Below are 26,464 nucleotides of genomic sequence, written 5' to 3'. Positions count from 1 at the left end.
AGCACAACACAAGAGTCTTTCAGTACAGGCACTGTGAACAAGAAGCCAGGAATCACACATCTTCCCAGCTACAGCAAGCACCAAGTCAAGGTTTCTCTGAGATACTGTTCTCATGGTGGATGCCCTGGAGTAAGTCTGACTTTCTGCATGACTTCTATGCTTATGGCTTTAAAAACCACAGAGTTTAAGGACCAGTGAAGGTTGTCGAGGAAAAACCCCAAGAACCATGAAAACAAAGGGGTCATAAAGTCCCTGAAGTTTTATTATCCAACATGTGAGATTCCTTTTATTTTGCTCTAAACCTCCTCGGCATTAGACAAAATCTTCTCAGCTGAGGCATCTGGCTATGAAACAAATTCCAGAGGAGATTAGGTGAAACTAACTTTGGGCATCTATAGGAAAACCTGCAGTCTTTTGCTTTACAGAAAGCCTTGCTAGAAGAACGATGCTGCTTTTATTATTCTTCAGTTTAGTCCCACCAAGCAACCAGAAACTCAACCAAAGCCAAAAAATCAAAGCCAAAACCTCACCCTGAGAACATTTACTTTGTTTGAAAAGGAGGGAGTGCCTAGACTACATGAAGGCCGTCCAGGAACTTGCTGTCAATATCTATCATACGTGGAAGGAGCTCAGATACTCTGGAATTGGGTGTGAGAACTCGAGGTAAGGTGATTAAAAGGCAGACAGTATACATATATGCTGTGATGCTGCACACTTATGTGTGAATACATCCTTCCCTATACCTACTCACCTGCATGTTCACTCTCCTGTAGAGGAAAATGAACTTCTATTAAAATGGCAGCTTTTTGGACAGCAAAGACAAATTAGTGCTAGTTGCTGAAATTGTCCAGACTGGACCCAGTTCACAGAGAAGTCTACTGTCTCTCAGGGGCTTGGGCAAGGGACGTTACTGGAAAATTCACCAGCCTAATAAGGCTCTCTGATTACTATCTGCTACTGATTGTTCAAGCTGGCAGCAATGAAATGACAAAGAGAAGTCTGAAGGCAATCAAAAGAGACTTCAGGGCCCTGGGACAACTGGTAGAAGGATCAGGAGCACAGGTACTGATTTCCTTGATCCTTCTGGTTATACGGAATAATACTGATAGGAACAGGCATATCCATCAATGTGTGGCTCCAGGGTTGGTGGAATTGGAAAAATTTGGGTTTGTTGACCATGAGATGATCTACTCAACACCTGGTCTAGTGATCCCTGATGTGATGTGCCTGTCTCAGAAGGGGAAAAGAGTTGTAGCACAGAAGCTAGTGGGGTTCCTTGACAGAGCTTCACACTAGCTTGGAAGGGAGAAAGGGATAAAATCAGGTTCACCAGTGACCATGGGCCAAAAACTTGAGGAAATGAGCATTAATGGGATCGCTCAATCCCTTAATCTGCTTTACAAGGTATTGGCTACAGTGTACCACACCTGAAATGTTTCTACAGTAATGCACACAGGCATAAGGAACAAACCCAAGGGGCTTGAAGCTTTGGACCAGTACCAGAGATTTGACATCATTGGCATAAATAAAACCTGGTGTGATGAGTTCTGTGACTGGAGTGACCTTTTGGATACCTATAGGCTCTTCAGGAGGGATAGGCAGAAGAAGCAGAGGGGTGGCACTGTATGGAATAGAAGGGTTAGAATGTGTGGAGCTCACAGCTGGCAATGGCACAGTTGAGAGCCTCTAGATTAGAATCAAGTGGCAAACAAATAATGTGGATGTCATCATGGGAGTTGGCTGTAGCCAGGATGATGATGCCGACAAATCAGTCTTTGAGGAACTAAGGGACACCTCCAAGTCAACTGACCTTGTCCTTACTGGGGACTTCAGCTTGCCAGAAATGAACTGGAAGCATCACACAGCTGTTAACAACTCAGGCCAGAAGATTCCTCAAAACTTGGACGTGCTTTAAACTCTTCGTGGTGCTGCCTTGTGTGCGAGTTGCTCCTTTGAGTTCAGTCTATTACCAATGTCATCAAGTAGCACCTGCAAAACTGGGAACTAAATTCATAATTAAGAGCCCCTTGAAACTAAAGAAACCATACATTTTAACCTCCCTAGCACAGAGACTATTATTTCAGGAACATTAATGATTAACAGGTCTCTTAATTTTTACTTGAGGTTATAACAGCAGTTCAGTGTATAGACTCCTTACATCATTCTACGTGCAACAGGAGACCAGTACAAATATTCCAGTGAGATGGTAAAACCATATTGAGTTTTTCCAGCCACCTTGACATCCTGAAGGCAGAACTCAAAGGTAACTGTGACCTGCACAGCTCTCTATTCAGCTTTTTATTGACATAACGGCTCACAAGGGAAAATTACAATGCTGCTGAAACTGGGCTGGTTCAAAGGAAGAGCATGGGAAAGCCCTGCAGAGAGCTGCACTGTTTATGAAGTGGGTTTTTATATGTGAAAAATTTTTATATGTGAAAAATTTTCAGAGTAGAAATAATTTTTTCCCCAAAAGGATTTTGAAATGTCATGCCATGCTTTAGGTAAATTAGTTTGTTCAAATGACTGAGTTTATTTTCTTAGGGATGGGGTGGAATGTTATAAGTAATTTAATTCAAGTAAGGACAAGAAATGTAGTTGTAGGTCTTCACATCAGTCAAATTAATTTCCTCTGCCTTTTGTTCCGGTTCATACAAACATTCAAATCCACCATCAAAGTAGCAAGTTCATTTCTAAAACAACCTACTGGCTCAGCAGCTAATTGTAAGTTAAAAACAAGGTGTGGTAGCTAAGTTCAGTGCAAAACCATAAGAGTACTTCATTTCCCTGAGTATTTACCTGCAGGTTTTAAAAAAGACCCTGGCCTGCACAGTTTATAAAAACTTAGTGTCCTGCACTGCTAATTTTCTTTCATATTGAAAGCTGATTAAAAAAAAATCATCAGGATGTCCCTTATTTTCTGAAGGGTAAGAGGAAAACATTTGTTTCTACAATAAGACTGTAGAATTAAATACTGTGTTGTCAGGCTAAGTAGCATTACTTTAGCTCCTGTATGGTTGAGTGATTTTACTATAATAGTTTCTCATAATAATGCTTTTTATCTGTAATACATAGGGGATAGAGAGACTGACAGAGCTGTAATCTTTCTTTCAGAAGCATGGTGTTAAATGAACAGGGTTCAAGTGAAAATATAATTCGGAAAGGAAGATAAAGACAGCCCTATATAAGACTGTGTCACCATTTCAAGTGAAAGATGTTAGCTCTGAAAATAATGCCATATATTACAAAGATAAGTCAACTTCAAATTTGTACTCCAAGGTCTGGAATTTATTTGTTCGTGGCAAAAGGCTGTGTACAGTTATGTGTACACAGCTACTTTTGCCACTGCTATTTGCTGTTTATGCAGTGCTGTGTGTACTGAGCACTGAATGCATTTATGAAGACCAGGGCCCTGCCCCAAAAAACCCTTTCCATTTACTAGACCACGGAACGAACAAACGTGTTCTCCTGGTTTCACAGCTGTCTGCATGTACAAGCAAAGCTCCTCTATGTGTACTGAGGCAAACTAAGCCTGGAACAGCTTCAGCATGGATGGTAGCTTCTCCTGGCACTGCCAACCATCCATCAGGACACGCTAAAATTAGTGCCTTCTTCCATTGCTCTCCCAAAACTCCTGAGGCTGTCTTTCCTGTGACCTTTTAAGTGAGTATGGTCATTGGTGAATGAAAGGCAAATATGGCAGCGCTCCTGAACTGTCCTCTGACCCACCATCACAACCATGCAATGCCTGCACAATTTTAATGCTGCAAAAGAGATTTTAGACTGCCCTAAGCAATCACCAGGTATCTCACACCTATGATTTTGCCTCACACCTCCCAGAGTTAAAGCATTTCATTGCATCCAGAGAAGGGCAATGGAGCTGGGGAAGAAGGGTCTGGAGCACAAGTCTGATGAGGAGCAGCTGAGGGAACTGAGGGTGTTCAGCCTGGAGAAAAGGAGGCTCAGGGGTGACCTTATTGATCTCTACAACTACGGGGAAGGAAGTTGTAGCCAGGTGGTGGTTGGCCTCTTCTCTCAGGAGAATGACAGGACAAGAGGACACAGCCTTAAGATGTGCCAGATGAGGTTTAGGTTGGACATTAGGAGGAATTTCTTCACAGAAAGGGTGATTAGACATTGGAATGAGCTGCCCAGGGAGGTCATGGAGTCACTGCCCCTGGAGGTGTTTAAAGAAAGACTGGACGTGACACTCAGTGCCACGGTCTAATTGACATGGTAGTGTTTGGTCATAGGTTGGACTCAATTGCAGAGGTCTTTTCTAACCTAATGGATTCCATGATCCTGTGAAGTTATCACCAGTTTTAATGTACCCACATCTATGATTTTTGCATCACTCCACCCAGTCACATCAAAGCACAGAGCTACAGCATTTCACCTTTCCTGGGCCTGCATGTGACTGTGCACTGTGAGGAACAACACGGAATCATGGAATCTTTCAGGTTGTTAAAGACCTCTGAGACCACTGAGTCCAACCATTAACCCAGCACTGCCAAGCCCATCACTAGATCATGTGGCAAGCTACTAAACCATCACGAAGCATCACATCTACACATTTCTTGAACACTTCCAGGGATGGTGACTCAAGCAGTAGCTTCAGGGCACTTCAGGGCACAGAAGTGCCCTCAGCCCCAATGTGCGTGATGTAACCTCTATTTTCAGCCTGCTCTGCATGGGATTTGGGGACGGTGGTGCCTTTGTGGTTCTCAGGGATGGTTGCATAGAGACAGGATGACAAAGCAGCCCTACACTCAAGGGCTGTGTTATGTCGGAGCGGCGGGCAGGTTGCGGCCCCTGACGCGAGGCTTTGCCTAAACCATCCCCTCATGCCTCATCCCCGAGCACTGCGGCCCCTTTAAGGCGTCACGTGGCTCTTGGGCGGCGCTGTAGTCCCTTGACCGGGGTGGCAACGCTGGCCGGCATGGCTAACGGCAGCGCGGGGGACTACAGCTCCCAGCAGCCACCACGAGGACGGATGAGCTCACCCGCCGCGCCCAGGCGGGCGTCGCGATGCACGCTGGGAATTGTAGTCCGACCTCGGGACCGGTGATGGGTTATGGCGAGGCGTGGAACTACGCCTCCCAGCGTGCCGCGCGCGGCGGGTTCCCGTCAGCGCCGAGGGGGAGCCCCCCGACGTAAAGGGGGATCACTTTCCCCTTGTGTCCGCCATATTGGACGGTAACTCTGCCCAGCGGCGCCGGGGCCGAGCGAGTCCCCGCGGCCGTGACAGCCCCGCTCCGCCCGTGCCGCCCGGGGAGCCCCGGCCCCGCCCGGCCCCGCCCGGCCTCGCCACCCCCGGGCGCTCGGCGCGACTCCGCGCCCCTTCCCCCCACCTCCTCCTCCTCCCCGGCGCTCCCTCCTCCCGTGCCCGGGTGTCAGCACCATGAGTCCGGCCGACGCCAAGCGCGGAGCGAAGCGCCGGAAGAACAAGCGGGGCGGCGGCCTCGGCAGTACCAGTGGGCCGGGACCCAGCGGCGGCACCGGCGGGCTGGGCAAGGCCGGGGGTGCGGTGGGAGCGGCCCCCGCCCCGCCGGGTGCGGTGGGCGCCCTGCTGTCAGCGCCGGGCGGCGGCAGCGGAGCCCCGGGCGGCGCCGGGGCCGCGGCGGGACACGGCGAGGTGAGCGGGGCCGGGGCGGGCGCGGTGACATCGCACACCCGCGCTGGCAGCCGGGGGGCTGCGCCGCGCCATCCCCCCGTGCCTCCGGCCCGCTCGGGCTCCGGCGGGGGTCGCGGGGCTGGGCCGTGGGGCGGCGGGGAGGGGGCGGCGGGGCTCGGCAGCGGCCTCGGCTCCCCACCCTTTGTGGGGGAAGGGCCGCGCCGGCTGCGCGGGGCCGTGTCGTCCTGGGGTTTGTCCTGAAATCGGCTCCAGGGTCCCCATCCCCGGGGTCTCACCTTAATGGAGGAGCTGTAAGAAATAGGCGGGCAGGCCTTGAGAAAGCAAAAATACACCTGTATATATATATATATTTTTTTTTTTTTTTTCTCACCATTCAGCCCTTTTTGCGGTAGTCAACTTCGTTATTAAGCATAGGAGGTTCATTGTAGCCTGGTCTGTGGTTGGCACTCTGGTGCCTCGGAATAATTCAGATGTTACATTATTTCATATTATGGTGAAATTTATTGGGAGCAGATTGTATAGTTTAATTGATTTTTTTTTTTTTTCCCCAAGAAAAATACTCAAGGATTAAGCCCTTCAAAAGGTATCGTATTGGTTCAAGTAGCAAAAGAGCAAATAAGTTCATGTTCCTTTCTCTCATAAAGGTTATCTCAAGTTTTTTGTCATCAACACAGAGCTTGTGTTCAGGTATCATATTTACAGCAGCATTTCCTGCTGACAGCATCTTCAGGCCTCCATGAGCATGTCATACCACCTGCTCCGTTTCCTCTTGCTCTCATAAACTTGTTGAGCATGTGAAGGGGAAATTAAAGAATTGGTTTTTGTGATGTAGTGTGTCTGAAATACCATGATATACAAATGGGTTTATTTTGTTCTCCATGTAGTTTTGTGCCCATCTATTTTGCTGGGTCAACAGTCTGGTGGTTTAGGTTGACTTTTTCCCCCCCACACCTTTAACACTTGGGTTCATACTCTTTCATACTTGGCTACCCAAATTCCAAGGTACTTTAGATTAACTATAGCTGTATGTCTGTCCTAATCTGATACTTACTTTGGGCATAATTTCCTTTTGGGACAGTAGCTTTTATGTGACTTAAATATCCAGAAGAATGATGCACATAATGGCAAAGAAGTGTGCAAGTTTTTATTTACAACTTTGCAAGTCATCACTCAACACTGTTCTAACTAAACCTCTAGCGAGAAGATGCATCTTGTTTTGTTTTACATCTTAGATCACAAGCTTTTACAGGCACAGGTTCCTAGGTATTGTTAAACATCATGCCAAGGGAAATAAAGCCAGCAGTGAAGTGATGCTCAAAATGGGACATTGATGTGGTTCCGCTACCCCATATATTTTGATGTTTGTATCTTGTCATTATGTGTAGTCTAGAACTTTGGTTCTCATCAGACTGTATGGGATCTTTCTGAAATTTATCTTAAAAGCCAAAATCACTGCTAATCTACCTACTTCATGTTTCTTGTTTCTTTCAGACTACGTAGTTCCTAATAAAATTTCTTAGTCTCTCTGAAAGTACTCATGTCTTGAAAATTAAATACAGTGTTTCAGCACTAAATTTTTGGGAGAATACATCTGTCTATTACACTTGCTTACATGTTATTCATACTTTTGTAAGTGTACACAACATGTGACTTAATGCATTTGTAACTTTGTCTTAATTGATCTTTTTTTGCCTCTACTCTTAGATGTGTATGCAATTTGTCAAATTTCACTTTGTAGTGTGGTACAAGTGGTTCTGAAGACTGATGGGCAAGTGGGGAGTTAAGTCAGTTAAACAGATCAGGTAGATCAGATAAGGTAAGCCTACAGCAGAGACCTTGATCAATCAAACAGTAAGCATATTGGAATACGGTTTTGAAGGATAGGTAAATCCCTGTGCTCAGTTTTTTGAAAGGTAAATGCTTATACCCCATAATACTCCTTAAAAGTTGGTGTTGCTTCCTCCATAGTGGTTTCAGTGACCTCTTTCTTGACACTGTCAATAGCTTTCCAATGGTTGTGACATGAAAATTGCCATTACATAAAAGTTCAGTGATAATTTTGTTGCAAAGGTGAAATCTTAAAGCATCATTGCATGACTCTTGCTGTTGTGAAAATACAATCACCTTAATGGCATGTAAAAATTTGATAGTTAAGGGTAGATGGTCAAAACAAGACTTGGTTTTTTAAGTGAAAGACTAGCAGATGTTTTTTCTGGATGAAGTTGAGAAAGAAAGCTGTATTTTACGTGGCAGATCACTTCTAAATTAGGTGCAGTGTTTGTTTTGGCTGGATGGAGAGTAAGCAACACACTAATAGCTGTAAAGTAGTAACCAGACTTGCTTTGCTTTCATCTTACCCAGAATATTGTGAAGTTCCCTTTGGTGCATAAGAGAAGTCATCAGCCAATTCTCTGCTGAACAAACTTAAATGTTTAATCTTTGAAAATATGTAAAATATAATCATGAGCTCCCCTTGAATTGAGTGTTTGCTACACAGCATAGTGTGTTCTACTGTTCGCATGCTCTCGTTGCTGTCATGTAGTTTTCAGCTTTTGTCACTTACCTGGTTTTAGGGCAGCCATTCTGGATGGGGTGGGCACATCCTTGTGCTAGTGTTCTGTTAGGTGTTTCTTCCAAAACTTGTCTGAAAGACAGAATGAAACAGGATGTTAAAGGAATGGTCCTATCTTGTGTGTCAGTAATTATTCAGAATAATGTATACTTTGAACCTGCTTTATAAAACAGATCAAATATAGTTTAAAAATGAATGTGTTTATGGTTCAAACTAAAAGCTCATGTGCCAGTATTGAAATTCTAGCTAACCCTGTTAAAGCTAACAAATATATTTGAATTGAGGTTTTCATTCATCTTATCTGGAGGTTTTTAAGACTGTAGGCTAAATTCTGCCTTAGAGTACAGGCTAAGTCTTGTTCTGGGATGCAAGTGGGCAACTTCTAATGGAATCTTCCTGGAAGGTATGTTATTCCATGCACATGCTTTGTAGCATCTGAGTTCGTCCTCTGAAGCACTGTCAGATGTTTTGGAGTGATAGTGAAATTAAGGGTGCTTTGGCAGTCTATCACTGCAAGGGAGTCTCAGTTTGGAAACCTGTAACTGTGTCAACTTTAACTGGAACTGGAAACCAAGTCACTTAGCTGTCCAGTACTGCTGCAGGACTCCTAGCATTTTTTCTTCTAATATGCGTATTTATAGAAATAGATCTTGCTTTCTGTTATGTTTGGTTTTGGTTTAATTCAGTAATGCATTGCATCAGGCTTTCTTAATTTGATCCTATAAATTTTTGATTGACAGTTGGATTATTGATGTTGTGAGAGGCATTTGATTATCTTTAGCAACCACTGCATAATTCATACATATGCTATAGTGAAATAGGTCATTCTTTGCTATGTTCAGGTATTTTGGGGTGAAGAGTGGTGTGTCAGTAGCTGATCAGCTGCAGAAGTACTTTTTGTTACAGGCCTTACAAATTTTGTGTTATTAAAGGGAGTCATTTAGTAGCCATTTTACAATTCTCTCACGTGCATTTTTCGAAGTATTGTATGTCAAGTGTAGTAATGTATTAAATCTTCTTACATTTGAGAGCTGTTTTAGAATTTTATAGAATACTTCAGTGGATTATTTCTTTATTATGGGGTACTGTTTTTTAAATAGAGTCTGTACATAGATTATCCATTGCCAGTTTCTTCAGCAGCTTTGTAGCTTGTTGCATTTTACTGATATCTGTGTTTGATTTGTGATTGGAGATTTTCCCTGTTCTCTCTTCTCCTTCCATGATTCTAACATTCAAAAGGAAGGAAACATTCAAAAAAGGAGCTTTGTCAGGAGCTCAGAAGTTCAGCAAATAACTAGCTTTTGTGCTTTTGGAGGGCCTCCTCTCCAAAAGCAAACTTATTTTGGCCAATTTTTGTCAAGGCTCAGGTAAACTAGATAAATGCCAACTAATAAAACAGTATTATAACCTCTGTTCCTCAGGCTGAGGAAGCAGGTTCTTACAAACACTCTTAACACTGACTTGAAGAAAAGTAAGCCTTTTTGACAGTCAGGTAGTAAATTTGTTCCTCTGACTAAAGGTAGTTCACTCATTTTTAATTTTTTTTTTTTTAATAGACATGCAGTGCCTGCCCTGAAGAGCTTATGCTCTGCTTTTTTAAATAAAAGGAGATGAAACAGAATGGGATAAAACTATTAGGATTTGCTTTAGATGGTATGGTTAACTTGCTAATTTAGAAGGAGAATCTAAACAGAACATTTCAAACTTTAAAAGCAAGCTTAGTGGTTGCATAACATTCACATGATTAGTTCTTTCATAGCTTCTTCCCATGCTCAGTTAAGGCATTTTTCAGCTAATAGACCTGAGACCACAGGCACACGTACCAGTGATTGGGTCAGATCTCGTAATGCTGCTCCTGGGAAGTGTGTGCCTGTGTGCAGTCATGACCTTGATGTATATCCAGTCCCTGAGCACTCCGTTTCTCTCCACCTCCTGCACCTGCAAAATCATCGTCAACTGATAATGAGAATAATTGGTTGTGGATTGTTAAATGAAACATACCAAAAGTGTGTCTGAAAAAATGGCATCTGGTTCAGTGGTGTCTTAATCCATATGAGGTAAGGATCCTCCTTTGGCTTTATTAGGAGACATTAGATTCTGGGTGTGAAGGCAGAGGATTTTTTTTCCCTTGCTGTATTGGCTGCAAAATGTTTGTGAAAGACTGAGAGAGAGAAATTTTTTTACTCTAAAATACATAGTGACTCCCTTCCCCTCCTCCCTTTTGTTTCCTGACTGTGAAAGCAAAACTTTGTTGATTTAATTTGGAGCTAGATTAGTTTGAAAAGTTGGTTCTGAAATAGGTGTATATTGATGAGAATATTCAGGGTTCTTGTCCAGTTCTTCTCCTGCAAGCTTTATTTAGGTATTTCATATTACATTATTTTCTCGGTTACGGCATTTATCCTCTTATTATGTTGTAGTGGTATCCCATCTTGAGGGGGAGTCTTGGATCCTTTCTCCTTTACAGTGAGAGGTCCAATCAGCCTCTCTTCAGGCCTGGCAAGTAGAGCTGAGTGGATGTGGAAATTCATTTGGGTGTGCTTGGTGCCTATGAGACTAATGTTTAGACCGTGATATGTGTGTGTAGCAAGGCTGGTCCTGAACAAATACAGGTCTGCTGAAGACCTGTGGTGGAGAAGTGATTGGGAGAAATAACTGGGAAATAAACTTGCTTTGCTTAGGATGTACAGGACTTCATGAATGGGCAGTGCTGGGCAGTGTTCCGGGTTTATATGGATATGAGTAATCAAAGAAGATTTAATATTTATTGGGGCTCCTTCACTGGTGGGAGGGGAGGTCATACATCCCCTTTTATTAAGGTAATGAAAAACAGTCCCTACATTATACTTTCTTCTGATATATTTTTTTTAAATTTTAATGGTGACCAAGGTGCCTTTGGACTACTCTGTTCTGAGAAAGAATATTCCATATGTGGAATTTTCTTAGGATAATTAAACATAATGAAAATTTTGAGTGAAATGTCTAGAAGAATACTGCAGTTCGGTTCCTTCTTTGCTGCAAATGAAGAGTTCAACAGGGAAATGACATTTCTGATGTCACTCTTAATGGTATTATGGGAACTGCCCAACTTGAGGCTTATCTAAAAATGCAGTTGAATAAATATGCCTCTTTTTTTTTTTTTTGACACAACAATTACTTAATTTTGTGTTGTAAAAATTCAAGGCAGCCTATGACATTACTGACCTTCACCTCCTCGCCTGTGAGAAAACACACCAGAAATACTATTAAAGATAGGTCTGAGCAACATAGCATTTACCTGAGGTAAATATTTTTTCCTAAATATTTTCTTGATATTCACTTTTTTTAATAGTGAATGTACAGCTGCTTTAGTGATGCAGAAGTTAGTCCAGGCACTGTTTTGCAAAGTGGATTTTACGGGGAAAATTAATGGGGCCGCCTATGAACTTGTTCCAGGCTGTTGAACTGAAGTTGTTCATGTTGGACTGGTGATAGTGCTGGTGAAAAAATTCCTTGGGGGGGGTACTTTAACCATGTTCTTAAATAATCAGCCTTCTTGTGCAAAAGCCACAAAGAAAGTTCTCTCCATCTCAAAATTCCTAGTGATGATAGAACCCACTCAGGCATCTGAGAGGAAGGCCTTCCTGTTCTGCATCACTCTGTAGAGTAGCCATCTCTCTCCACTCTTTATGAAGGGAAGCCTGGAAGATTTTGGTACAAGCTGAGTGCCTGAAGTTGCATAATGTGATGAAAAATCTATGTAGGAGGCCATGCTTAGCCTCTACCTGCTTACTCAGTTATGGTTTTTTCCTCTTTAAAAACAAAAAAAGTTTGAGCTCAAAAAGGTTACGATAAGTTGCCCCTCAGGTCATATCCTGAAACTTAAGGAGTAACTTTGTTCTTTTATAAGGAGGAAACAAAAGATTTACTCCACTGTACGTTTTTCAGAAGAAAAGCTTTGGGTACTTCCATGAAATATTCCTATGCACAGAGCCTCCTCAGGCCTAGAGGAATAAAACACAATAGGTTGTAGTTCTGTGTCGTTACTTGTGGTGGAACGTCACAACGTTAAGTCCTCATGCACGGTAGATCTTTACAATAGTCCTCCTTTCACGCACTGATCTGTTGGAGTGGTCTTGTGGTAGCTTTGTCAGGTGGTTACTTGTGAAGGATGTTCAAAAACATGAGACCACAATCATCCAGGTAAATAATTTTTACAAGGTCACAGAAGTAATTATTTTGAAGTCCCAATCTGTGGACTGCCTGGATCTTGAGCAGACTTACCAGTTACAGCATCCGGACTTCAGGGCTCTCTTATGGACTCATCTCCTACTCCTCTTAGAACGTGGCTGGGGTCTTGTGGTCCAGGAGGGGCCACAACAGGCAGTGAGGACTAATTTCTGGGAGGGTGCATGGGTGGCAGTTGCTCTTAGGAAAAAGCTGCTGGTTTGGTTTTTTTTTTCTTTAACTGCTTTGGCAGCAGTTCAGTGCTCTGTGTTGAGCTGCAGACAGATGGAAGATGTGATCAGCTGTTGGGGCAGTGTTTGCTGCTCCAAATAGCTATTTCTTGTCTTCTCCAGGGAAAAGTAGCAGGCTGGATAGAAGTGTCTGGCTGGCAGCACAGGGGACTTCAGTGTTCTAGATGTAAATTTTCAGATGCCCGTCTTTATCCTTTTAGATATTAATTATGCCTACAATATCAAAAGTGATTGTTTAGTCATGGCTTGCATTGCAATGTCAGCTTTGCTCACTTTGATTCTTAAGTCAGTTGTTGCTCTTTTTGGAAGTAGTAGCTTCTCTACTTAAAGCAAGACCAAACTGTGTAGAGAACTGGGTAGTGGTTGGTTTATGTCACAAACCTGTACATGTGCTGTAGACATGAGCTTTTAAAAGATGGGGTATTAACGCATGCATCACTGGCATATACAACTCTAGTGATTGATATCTATTAAATAATATATGGTTGATAAATTATCTGTAGTAATTAAATCCATCAATTGCCATTTAAAAATGTAAGGGCTCCATGAACCCATAACTATTTGTAGTTTTCTGAATTAGGAATAGAAACACTGGCAACTGAAGTCTGCACTAAGGATTTTACTACTTAGACTTCTGTGGACAACAGGGAATTAATTGTGAGATATGTTTTTGTGTAGTTATCTTTTCCCTTCCCCTTTAAGGTTTCACCTCCTTTAGGAAATCTGCAGGCATAGCAGAAGTAGCCTCTGAAATTGGAGAGTAAAGAGTATCGTAGTAGGCATGTTTCTCTACAGCATCAGAAGCTGAAGGAAGTTTTACAGTACTGGGAATCTCGTTTAGTTGTAACACTCATAAAGCTATTGAGAAGGTGGGAAATGTGTATCCGTGTTGTGTTATGACCATCTATCTCCTGAGCCAGCTGTTATCAAAAATTGGTCATCTAAGCTAATACATGATCTGGATTTACGGTAGTAATTTGCCTCAGGTGGGCTCAGCACAGCTGTGGGCTGGTGGGCTCAGCACAGCTGTGGGCTGGCAGAGCTGGCTGCTGCCAGAGCTAGTGCAGGATAACTCAGTGTTAGTGTTGAGCTCTACCCATTGAATGTTCTTTCTTTACCACCAACAATCATTTAGGAGCTATAAACATGGATATTTGCCAGCTAGACTGACACCTGAACCAGGCCCTGAAGCAGCATCTTTTTATGTACTTCGTATGTAGAAAAACCACTGCTTTCTTGGGGACTGGTCTTTTTTGGTCTGCTTTTATTCTCGTATGTCAGAAGAAACAGGTGGCAGTTACAGGCCTGGTAAGTTAACAGAAGTCTGTGGGTAGTGAATGAGGGTGGGGTCTTTTAAAGGATAGAATAAAACTAAAATGGGTCTTTTTTTTCCTTTTGGATGAAGGAGATGAGTTAATGTGAATGAGGGGAGAAAGCAGTAAAAGAGCAAGCGTTATTGATGTTACATGAGCTACGCTTGGCCTTTTGAAATGGGCAAGCAAGTTCAAGAAAAAAAGAGACTCTTGAACGTGCTAGCTTAGCACAGCATGATGTAGACTTGTTTTTTGAATTTGTCTGAGAAGTTCTGGTCATGTCCCTCAGGTTTTGAGTGTCTGTCATGATACCAGCATTGTAAAGTGAGGTAAGGAAAAGAAGGCTGTCAGTTGAATCCTTTTTCTGAAAGTCTGTTAATTAATGCAAGCCATGACTCTAAAGTCTGTGTATTAGGGCATATCTCATTATGTATGTAGTGTTGAAATATGTTGGAAACCGTATTAAACGTAATGTACACGCAGTGTTCTAAAGTGTGGTAAGACACTACCTTGACTTCTGGTCAGCTTTCAGCTTTGTGCTGTCAAACTGCATCAGTGATGGCTCCTTACAAGCAAAAGATGTGGCTTTAGGCAGGGGTGCCAGACTTGAATACACTCTGCCACCCACTTCTCTCTTTGAGGCTCTTTTCAAAGTGAGAGAACTAGTACAAACAGCTGTTTGTTGATGTGGTTGAAGTCAGTACAGTAACTATGGGCACTGCAAATTTGTGATTTCTTCTGTGTTTTGGGGCTAAAATAATTATGGTTTTAAACTAAGATTTTTTTTTTCTAATACCAAAGCTTGTTTTCTGGTTTTTGGTGGTGGGGTGTTTTTGGGTTTGTTTGTTTCTTTCTTTCCCTGTGTGCAGAAATAGAAACTTTAGCTGTCAGAGCAGAAGTCTTCCTAAGATGGGAATGTGATGATACCATTGAATTGTACACAGAATTGCTGAAGTTGGGTGAGACCACTGGTGGGGTCATCTGGTCCAACCTGCCTGCTCGAGTAGGGTCTTCCTAGAGCACATTGCACCAGATTGTTTCCAGACAGTTCTTGAATATCTCCAGTGAGGGAGACTCCACAGCCTCTCTGGGAAGCCTGTTCCAGGGCTCAGTAACCTGCACAGTGAAGAAGTTCTTTCTCTTGTTCAGGTGGAACTTCCTGTGCATCAGTTTCCACCTCTTGCCTCTCTTGCCTCTTGTCCTATTGCCTGGCACCACTGAGTAGAACCTGGCTCCATCTGCTTGACACCCTCCTTTCTGATGCTTATAGACACTGATAAGATGTACCCTCTCAGTCTTCTCTTCTTCTCAAGGCTGAATGGTAGTTCAGATATTTCTAATATTAGGTGTTTTTATCCACTGAGATTGGTAGTTTAATTTAAGAATGCCTTGAGCATGTTGTCATACGCAGACTTTTGTTAGTTAACAGCAAGTTAAGGAACCTCTTTCAAATTCTATAACCATATTAAACCCAACAGTTGACTGTTTCAAACATGTTGTAGGGAATATTTCACAGAGATAGAGATGAGGTTCTGAATTTGGATAACACTAATGGTGATGCAAGCCCAGAGACGCTTATATGGACAGATGCAGTGAGTGAGAATGTGTGTGTGCATGAACTGAGGCTTTTTGAAACATGGTATTTTTGAATGTGGGTTGAAGAGGTTGCCATGTAAGTGTAGGAATGAAGTAAATACTTTGTATGTGTGCATGGAAATTATTTTTGAGTAGGAGAACACGCACATATGTGGGCTACCAGTGGACAAAGAAGTATCTGAGTAAATGTTTAAAGGTTCTTTGCCACACTGTGTCTCATCATGAAACCAGTCATTGGGAACAGAAGAGTTTGCCTTAAAATGCAGTTCTGAGCCACAGAATGGTTCTGCCAGCCTTTAGTGTTTAATTGGTGTGGAGTTAATGACCAAAAGATTTCTTAATTGCCATAATGCTTTCAGGCTGCTTATCTTCAATAAGCTACTGCTCCAACAGATGGCAAGCTAGTGTTTTAGCTGAGGTTCACTAGAAGTTTTTCACAATTTTTTTAATGGCCTTATCTATGTGGCTGTAGCTAAAGTGTAGTTGAAACCCAAACCTTCATTGGAATAAGCTTCAGATGAATTAAGGTTTTACTTTATCACCCAACAAGAGATAGAACTCTCCTTTACTGTCAAAGAAACTTCTCAGTTTTATCTGTGTGATCATCTTTGTTTTATCTTCACTTTTTTTACTGGCTACTCCCAAGATTTGTCTCCACTATACTGTCATTCTCCACTTCTTTTGAAGGAGTCTGCAGGGAATTGTACTGGTGTCTGCTGTGATTTGAGACAGCATGCAGCAATGGCCTGAAGCTGACTGAACCACAAGAATAATTAAAATTAAAGTTCCATCATTTTTAATATAGAGAAGCTTTCAAAAAAGATTCTTATGCTTTCAAAGGAAAAAAATTAGTTACTTCTTTTCTGTGTTGGAAAACAGGCTGCCATACTTATACAGTATCCACTAGTTACAGGTTTGAAACCTTATGTAGGAGGATATGGAACTTTGTACTGAGAAACATTGCATAGGAACTAAGTTAAATATTAATTATTTAATGTATTTGGAAGTACTGTCATTGGTGACCTAACTTACTGCTTTTCAGAATTATGTGGAAATTATGACAGTCACATATTGAATATTATTTTGACTGCTTGTTGTAGGTTTGATGGCTTGTTGTAGGTTTGAAACTTGATGGCTATATCTTAAAAAATGAAGAGGAACATTCTTCTGTCAACATTTAAAGTCATTCTGAGCCTATGTTTTCATTTTTAATCAGGTGAAAAGTCTAGTGATTGTATAAGGTTTAGGGGATTGTTCTGATCCCTAGAAATTTGTTAAGACATTGGTAGTAATGGCCTGTGGTAATTTATTCTTTAAATAGAATGTTCAGACAAGTCTGAATGTGCACTTGTCTTTGTGGCTTTGGACTAAGGTCACAGAAATGAGCATTTGTCTAAAGGTGAAGCCAGTTTTGAAACAAACTGAAGTCAGCAGGTTGCACCTGATGGTGTTACCTGTTGGTGAGATTGGCTCATCCTCTCAGTCAGTAAGGTGTTACTGATGATTTGATAACTAAGCTGCAAAAGGCCACGGTAGTGTAGTGTGTCTCCTCTGCTAAAGACGAGAGGATCCTAACGGGTGTTAGAGCTCCATTGCACTGAAAACAGTAAAAAAAAAAAATCAAAGATAGTTACTCCCAACCCTGTTTATATTTGTGATAATCCTGAGAAAGTCAACATCCTTATCATTAGCTTTTTACATGGAGTCTTCACTTGGTGAAACAGCTTATAAATAGTGTGCAATGTTACAAAAAGGACGGTACAGAATGACACAGTCAATTAGGTTGGAAAAGACCTCTGAGATCATGGAGTCCAGCCTTTGACTGATCACCACCATGTCAGCTAAACCATAGCACTAAGTGCCATATCCAGTCATTTCTTGAACGCCCTCAGGGATGGTGACTCTACCACTTCCATGGCCAGTCCATTCCAATGCTTAACAACCATTTTCATGAAGAAGTTCCTCCTACTGTCCAACCTAAACCTCCCCTGGCACAGCTTGAGGCTTTTTCCTCTTGTCCTGTTGCTGGTTGCCTGGAAGAGACTGACCCCCCCACCTGGCTACAGCCTCCTTTCAGGTAGTTGTAGAAAGCAGTAAGGTCATCCCTGAGCCTCCTCCAGGCTAAACACCCCCATCACCCTCAGCCACTCTTCATGGGACTTGTCTTCTAGACCCATCACCAGCTCCATGTCCCTTCTCTGGACCTCAATGACTTTCTTGTAGTGAGCAGCTGAGAACTGAACCCCAGGACTCAAGGTGAGGCCTTCTCACCAGCGCTGAGTACAGGGTGATGGTCACTGCCCTGGTCCTGCTGGACACACTATTGCTGGTCCAGGTCAGGTGCCTTTGGCCTTCTTGGCTACCTGGGCACACCTGGTTCATGTTCAGCCACTCTCAACCAGCACTCCCAGGTCCTTTTCCACCGTGCCCTTTCCAGCCACTCTGCCCCAGCCTGTAGCACTGCAGGGGTTGTGACCCAGGGGCAGGACCTGGCACTTGGCCTTGTTGAATCTCAGACCATTAGGCCCACTGATCCAGCTGTCCAGATTCCTCTGCAGAGTCTTCCTACCTTCCAGCAGATCAACACTCCCACTCCAACCCTCAGTATATGAAGAATTGCTTTAATAGTAAAAAATAATTCCCAAATAATTGTGGTTTTATATTTTAATTGTTTTCCCAAGTTAGGGATGAATTCTTCTGATGGAAACAAATTTTTCTATGGTTTCTTTGTTACTCATGTATTTCCTTCTTTTTTATAACAGGAAGTTAGTCTTCACTGTTTTATTTTACTTGCATTGTCCTGTCTCTGACACTTCTGCCACAAATATATTCTTTGTATAGTGTGCTTGAGTAATGTAACTTTTTGAAGTTATATGCAAAGTTTTTTTAGTGTTGGTATTAACTCATGATCAGCAAAAATTAGCTAATGCAGTGGACTGCCTTTACTGGTGCTTTTTAGACTTTTTGTTTATGACTAGTAAATTTTTAGTGTCCTTGTCTTAATCTTTTTCACCAAAATGGATCTTGTGTAGGGGGATATTTGTGGCATGAGAGAGTTTGCATAACTATAGCAGTAATCTATTAATGAGTGTTATTGCATGGTCAGGAAGGTGTTGGGTCTGATGATTATTTCTTTTATAGGTGTCTCTGCTTAGTGGGATTTAGTGGAGCATGAATCCCTGTTGTTAAAGCATGAGAGGATCACTGGAAGATGATGTCTTTCTGACACCTGTTGTGTCTGATCTTCCAATACGCTGTTGGGATTCTTTTCCTCTTAAGCAAAATTTGACTGACACTGTTGAACAGGGAGGATGTCAGTAGCTCCTCTTCGTGGAAAACCAGTCCTTGCTGTAGATGGCCTGAGCTAGTTGGCCCATGTGGAAGAAAATTATACTGGAGAGGCTTACAACTCCACTATATTGCCATAAATAGGGGTGAGAGAGGCAGAAAGGATGTGTGTCGAACTGCTACTGTGTGGATTTATCCTCCTAATTAGGCTGTCTTTTTTTTTCCATTTTCTTAATCACACTTGTGCATCTGTGAGAGAGGAGCGCATGTATGGGTAACTGGTGAGCAGGCATTGAGTAGGGAGGAAGTCTGACCACCATGGTGTATCAGGAGCTGGGTAGATTCCAGGGAAGTTGAGCTTTTTGGGCCTGTTTTTTCCCGTTTGTGAATCATCTCAGGTGGACTCCACTAATACTAGAGCTTTTAATCTTCTTTTAAAATGTTAAAGCACGTTAGTATTTGTAATTATATATCTTGATACATATTAAAAGATGGATGATTTGTCTGAAAAATACAATTGATCTTCTTTAAGATCGTTTTGTTGTGTTTTTTTGTTGAGTTGTTGTTGTTGTTTTGGGGTTTTTTAATTGCAGTCTAGGAAGTAGACATAAATCCAAGCAACTATCTTTAAACCAGCTCCTTAAAACTGACACTGAAGTTGAATATAATATTCCAGAATATCTTATCAGTGCTATAAAGTCTTAACTTCAAGATTTTTTTCCATCCTTATTTTTATCTCATTCATCTCTGTCTTCTGGCCAATGGAGACAGTACTGATTCTACTTTTGTTACTTGTTTGTTTAACCTGCTCTTAAAATTTGATGGAGACTCCACAACCTCATGAAGCAGCCTATTTTCACTCTTAACTACTTTGCTGTTAATTTTCTATTGCATAGAAATCTCCCTTGCTGCAAGTCAAACATTTTATTGCTTATTCTGTTTGCTGTGGATAGAGAGATCTGACTCTTCCTCTCTCCCCTCAGTATTTTGGTCTGTAAGGTTGGTGTCCCCAGTTCTCTCAGCCTTTCAGGTGATATTGTCTGTGTCTGGTGGTAATTCTGTTGTGGCATTTCTCTAGCTGTCCCTGTCTGGCATGAAGACCTGTGTTCAGAATGAGTTGCAGTTGTCCCTCTGACACTTACTGGAGCAGTATTAGGTGAAAGGATTATGTCCTGTGTCACATAAGCTATGCATCCCAAGGTAGCATTAACTTTTTCCAACAGTCTGACCTTGTTGTCTGCTCTTTTGCATACAGTCACTTAGGTCTATTTGGAAATTAATGGTAATTGTCAAGATCTTACTATTTAGTTTGGTCATGAGAAAGTTTCAGTACTTAAGGCTGTCAAAAACATTAATCAAGTAAATAATGACATTTATTCTTCCTCCCCTGTGTAACGCTTTCACTGAAGAAAATTTTACTGGTTTGACCAGAAGCAAGGTGGCTGTTCCTCCTCTCCATATCATCTAAGTGCTTAAAAATTTTGTTTGGATATATTTAACTTTCCTGGGAGGTGAAGATAAACCATTCCTCAGGTGTTTCTATCTTCACTATCCTTTTTTTTCCTCTGTCAATTTTTGGGTGTTTTTAAAATATTTTTTGGATGGAGGGTTGGGTTTTCTTTGAGGGGTGAGGTTGTTTGTTTTAAAGAAAGGGTTTAAATAGTTCACCTTTTTCTAAGCTTCTGATTATCTAAGTCATCCTCCCTAAGTTTTCAAAGATAGGATTATTGATTCTGAGGTGGCTCAAAGGATTTCCTGAGGAAGTTTCTTGAACGTTATCAGATCTAGCCTACTTGGAAAAAAATATAAGTATTTCCAAAAATATAAGTGTTTCCAATAGTCAGCTGATTCTGGGTGGATATTTTTACTCATTTACTTGTGCTAATTGTGCTGGTCACCTGCTTGTAGTTGATCTCTTTGGTGAGGACTTTTTCTTCATCAATCTGTTTTCTCTCTTCATTCAGTAATGGAGAAATTCTAGTAGTAGTAGTAGTAGCATAGTGATAGAATGATTTCTTAGTAGCCTCAAGCTGTTTTGTAAGAATTACTTCATTTTATGCCTTTAGCCTTTTATGCTTGTCCCTCTTATTCTCTTGCCATTGTTAAGCTTGTTACTCCCTTTATGTTTCCTTTTTCTGAGTCATTATTCTCTTGCTGTGTTTTCTGTTCTCTTGCTGTGCTTGGTTTTCTTGAATTTGTTTATTTCTATTGTGTCATTTGAGAATTAGCTCTTCCTTGCTGTAGACTTGTCTTGTGTGAGCTCTTATTTGGTGATGTGAAATCTGTCTCTTGCTGTTCTTCCTTCCTTTCCCTCTTTAGCAGCCATTGAATTGATGGTTCACTTCCAGTGAAACTCTTATTGTTTACTGTCAATTTTTTTTTTTTTTTGCAGCTACAGCTAAAGGAAGTGTCTCCAGTTGCTTTCTGTGTTTTAAAAATTAAATTCCTTGAATCATTCTCAGTAGGTGCCTAGGTTCTTGTTATCTCCTTGTAACAAGAAGTGTTATGTTATTTTTCCCCTTTCAGAAAGAGTATCATCTGTCTGTTGGCCTTTTTTGATGGTCTCTAGTAAGCTTGCAGCTTGATAGCACTTGTGCTTGCCTCCTTTTATTATTTGCAGAGTTTCAGGATACCTCTTTCTGCATTTGTTATGCTTATATCCTTTGGCTATAGGGCATAACACTCCTCGGCACTTGGATTTGTTTGGTTTGGGTTTTTGTTTGTGTGTTTAGGTTTTTGTTGTGGTTTTTTTTCTGTGAACTGTCTGGATCCTCTTTCTGTTAATATTCCAGTGGGAAAGGGACTCTTATGGAGTAGATCATAGTCTTAATCTCATTCACAGAATTCTAGCTCCTTTTCTTACGCTTTATACCTTAGTATGCATTTGTCTAAGACTGATGGATTGGTTACTTGGATTTTATGAACTTTTGTGAATAATTACTTGTCCTTGCTTCTAGGCTCTTGCCCTGGTATGTCATCTTTGGACTCCTGATGTTTTGCTCATGATTCTAGTGAAAAATAGTCTTCCCTCAAGTTAACAACCAGGAAAGGCTTTTTTTGTATGTTAGTTCCTTGTAGTCTTCTGCATTGTCATCTACCAGAACATGGAACCTCATCACATGGTCAGAGGGGCCAAAGCTGTCCTTTGATAGCATTTTCAAACTCATAGGGTCATCTGCAAGGAGAGTTTGTTCCTGATAGTGTTAAGGTGTGGAGAGCTGATTGTGAGCATCTTATTTGTTCTCAGTTGTTGTTAGTAGTATCCATAAAGAGCAATTGGTGTGATGAATGAACATTGAACAGCTTTTATTTTCTTGGGTCTGAGAGAGGCAAAGAACATATGGAGCAGTATGCACCCAAGTAGGGCCAGTATACAGCTTGTTCTCTATGGTGTTTTTTCTGATACAGCTGTTCACTTGGCTTTGTCTTTTGCACTCTCCTCTTGAATTGCCTTAAAGACTTTGCAGTCACAGATGTCTCAGCTCAGCTGCCTTCTGCTTCTCCTTAATGCCTCACCCCCAAAAACAAACCACGCAGTCCAAATCTCAAAACCACTTTCTAAGAATCTGTAATGTAGAACTTAGTGCACTGTCTGTTTTCCTTGTAATCTTCCTTGATGTAGGAAATATAGGCAAGTGTTCCTAGATATAAATTTGTCTCTGTCTCATGACAACCTTTTCATTCTTGGGTCAGGGAACATTTCAGATGAAAATTTTGGAGATGCCACTTTCATATTTTGTTCCTTATATGTGCGTTGGGATAATGATTGTCTTCCTGCCATTTACACCCCTGCATTTTGGTGAGGGGTAGCTGAATCAACTCCTGGACTCTGATCTCTGCTTCTTAAGTTGCAGCAGTAAATTTGGGTCAAAGGACTTCAAGCTTTATACATTTCCTCATTTGATTCAGTAAATGTCTGGTCCCTCCCATGGTGGTACTTGAAGCAAAACATGTGTTTCAGTAGTGTATTTCACATGTCCATAAGAAACTAATACATGATGTGATGTATGTGTGTATGGTGAGCATTGAGAGCTCGGCAGTTTGAGGATAAGGAAGTGCAAGGACTGAGGTAATCTTTTGTGGATGTTAGCTTAACTTGGGGTTTTATTAACTTTGTAGTGATTTGTTAGAAACACAACCTTTGAGTGCAGTTCTGATGTTAAAGCTTACTTGCTGCATCTTCTCCCATAATTTTGCTGATTGCCCTTAACTATTAAACTAGGATTCTGCTTCTTACTGATGCTGATTTCTGCAGAATTGAAATGGCTTAGAAATAGAGAATTATTTCTCTGGCTTGTACTCTCTGTCATATCCTAGTACAGCATATGCAATTTGCCTGACATTTCTTTTTCTCTGTTGTGGGAAAAACATGGCTAGTTTTAGAAATTGAATTTGGTGGATCATTCTGAAAATGGCCTCTCCCATGTCCAGAATGTGGCTTTCCTCAGTGCTTTATGAGATTTTGCTGTCAGGAGGGTGTATGTTTAACCCTTTAAGAGTTAACAGGTGGGGTCATTTTCTTGTAACATAATTCCTGGAATAGGGCATCTACAGTTTTTGCATTGAAGTTACATATACATAGTCAGGTAGTTAATTCCTAAATGTTGTCTTACACATCTTAAGCTTGCCTTTGGATGAGTGCTTTCTACTGTTCATAAAGAAACTGCTAGCACATCTTGGGGTTGGGTTGATTGTGTGTAATCCTATTAATTTTACATATTTATGTTCAGTATTGAAGTTGAAACAACAGATTGAAGCTCTAACAACTCTGACTAGGAAAAAAATTTTATATGCATGGTTGTTACCTGTCAGGGCTACTTGAGAGAATTTTGGAGTGTTTTAACTACCTGCTCAGAACACTTTGCTCATTGTACTTGGGAAAATGAATGCTTGAATTGTGTTCATTATTAGCTTTTGATATCTTTTTTTAGCACATGCGGCTGCAAAATCACTGGGAAAATGTTGAACATATTCCTAGAACAGAAAAGGCAGAATCCTGGTAGGAGGTGGATTGGCTGTGTTCTGCTGTGTCATATTTAGCTACAAAGAAGGGAAGTATTGCATGTGGGAAGGGATATGTGCTTCTAAAGAATTTGTAATGTGTGTAATTAAAACAAAATTTCCTTCCCTCTCTTTTTCCACTGGAAAGCCTGGGTTCGTGGTAGCTGCACATGCGAGTATTACAGATACAAGTATGTTTTCACTCAAGTCTAAGCTTGTCTGCACTTAAATTAGTTCTATTATTTTGTGTACTTGCTGCCATTTCACTTGTCAGCTAGGGGATGGCATTTAATGCTGCGCTGAAAACTCATTAAATACAGTTAATTCCTGCACATCCACCAGTAAAAGACCTGATTTCCTCCCCCTATGATTTTAATTTGGTTTCAGGTTTTCAAGTTTGCTTTACCTTGTAAATTATCCATACCTTTACACAAAATACTAATTTGTTTTTGCTTTTTATTTTAAATGCAGTGTTAAAAGGTATGCAAGAGCTTTGTAAAAACTCTGGTAGACAAATTTCCCTTCCTCTCCCCTGTTGCTGAAAAAACCACCCAGAAGACAAAGGTAGCTCTTATGTTACAGTTGAGTTGCAGATGTATTTGGGTGGCTGCAAAGCTTTTTCATGTGAATGGTGACAAAAATGTGAAGGGATCTGGGCAGCTGTTTTGATTCTGCCTATCTGTAGAAATATGTAAAATGCCTTTCACTAACTGATTCAACTTCATTTGAAATAGATCTTCACTGTCTGTATCTTCAGTTCTGCTTCATATCCTTCATGCTGTGACTGATAGTCTTGTCCTTCAGTTTGAGTGTATTCCAGGACACTTGACTCTGCTTCCCTGTGCTCAGTTTAATTGTTGTTTTCTACCCATCTCCAGTACCCTCACAGAGAACAGCATTGCTTTGCTAAGCTAAACGAGCCAGGTCTCTTGCTGACGACCCAGTTTGGCTGTCACCATGTCTGTTCCAGTTAGGCATTTCTTGAAGGTGGTTGATCAAATGAGGTCTCCTCCAGAGAGCTGTGAAGCAGCACTAATCCTTCCTTCCCAGTGTCTCTTGAAAACAGTGTGATGCATCTTGGAATCATGTTTCCTTTTCACAATTGTAGTGATGAGCATCAGCCACTGGTATAACAAAATCCCCGTTCACTTCCAGTCTTGATAGAGGATTAATCTGAGAAAGGCTCTTTGGTTGCAAATACAGCATGAGACGCTTTTCAGTGTCAATGCACCTTTACAATGTGCAGTTTTTTGATTTGGAGATGGGAATTGAAAAATTCTGACAGTTGGAAATGTAAACTATGAATAATGAGTTGAATATAATGAAAGAGAAGAAATTATGGAATCATCAGTACAAATAATTAAATATGCATGTGCACGACTATACTTCTTAAAAAATAACCAATTTCTAGTAATGTATTCTTAATTTACATGCAGTACCTCAAATCAATGCAATGCAAAATACAAAGGAGATAAGGATATTAATTCTGCTGTCTTTAATCTGAATAAATGGTCTTATTTAGCCAAGTAATTGGTTGCACAAGTATAGGCATGCTGTATTGTCATAGTTTCCCACAGTTTAAGAGCTGATAGCCTCCTGCATATTGTAGTTGGTTGAGTTTTGTTCTGTTGAAAAACATTTTTCTTTGAGAAAAATGAAGACATAATTATAAAGATGATGAACACAAGCTTATGTTACGGTTTGCAGCTTTCTGACTGGTATTTAAATTTTCCTTCAAAATGTAGGGCTTTGATTCTTACTATTTTCACCATTTCTTTGCTGAAGTGTCATTATTTGTTATCCTAAGTAGGCTGTAATATTTCTATGCTAAGTGCTGTTTTAACTTACTCAAGCTTAAATGTAGATTTTTAAAAATTAGTTTTAATGACCAAAATAATTTTATTTTACTGTGGAAGTGAATTTTTCCTCTACTTATGATGCTGTGAGGAAATGGATCATCAGCTGCAGCTGCCATTTGTACAAATAGTGGTGCTGCAGTTTGCAAAGTAAAGCTTGACAGTTGGACAAAAGTGTAAGTTTAGGTTTCTCTTCCCCCTCCTGCCCCTCCAAGGGTAAAATCTTTCATTTCTTGCAATACAATATGTATTTCTGCATGGTAGATGTTATATATTTTTCTAGTATATGTTTATAAATGTAAGCATGGTAGAAATTGAGATTCTGTTACTTCTCAGTTTTTGTGAGGTAAGACAGATAGTTTTAGGTTCAAAGGAAGATAAAGTAACAAGTTGGGATTTGCAAGCATAGACACTTTTCATGGCATCAGGGATCTGTTGCTTTCTTCTGTAGTGATCCTTCTCTGCTGGAGGGCAATTAACCATTAACCACCAGAGACTGCAGTCAGATCTGCTATGGCATTATTAACCCTTGCTTGGACATGTTCATCTTCCTTAAGAAGGAACATGGGCAGGGCCACGGAGACAGCTGGGCAGTTTTATCTTCAGGGTGGGGCAGCACTGCACCTACTGTTCACTGCTTTTGAAAAAGTATGGGGGACTTCAGCTTGTTAGGTTCAAATGTAATAGGAGTATTTTTGTTCCCAGATGACATGGATCTTCCAGCATTTGTCATGGAAAACCTTCAG

General features: G+C 41.1%; 1 protein-coding gene across 4 annotated transcripts in view; it reads left to right on the top strand.

Moving 5' to 3' along the window:
• Positions 1-5,168: 5,168 nt before the first annotated feature.
• Positions 5,169-26,464, top strand: part of FAM193A (family with sequence similarity 193 member A) — a 78,366-nt gene continuing 57,070 nt past the window's right edge. For 3 of the 4 annotated variants that reach the window (XM_069014591.1, XM_069014590.1, XM_069014589.1), the window contains exon 1: positions 5,169-5,635. In XM_069014591.1, coding sequence (XP_068870692.1) covers positions 5,402-5,635 — 234 coding nt within the window. In that variant the 5' untranslated portion in view covers positions 5,169-5,401. Of the gene's footprint in view, positions 5,636-13,894; positions 13,973-26,464 lie in introns of those variants that run through there. The other variant, XM_069014592.1, reaches the window with a different exon arrangement.

Source organism: Aphelocoma coerulescens, chromosome 4, assembly GCF_041296385.1.
Source record: "Aphelocoma coerulescens isolate FSJ_1873_10779 chromosome 4, UR_Acoe_1.0, whole genome shotgun sequence".
Classification (NCBI taxonomy): domain Eukaryota; kingdom Metazoa; phylum Chordata; class Aves; order Passeriformes; family Corvidae; genus Aphelocoma; species Aphelocoma coerulescens.
Note: the sequence above shows the minus strand (reverse complement) of the source record. Positions and strands in the feature narration are given on the sequence as shown.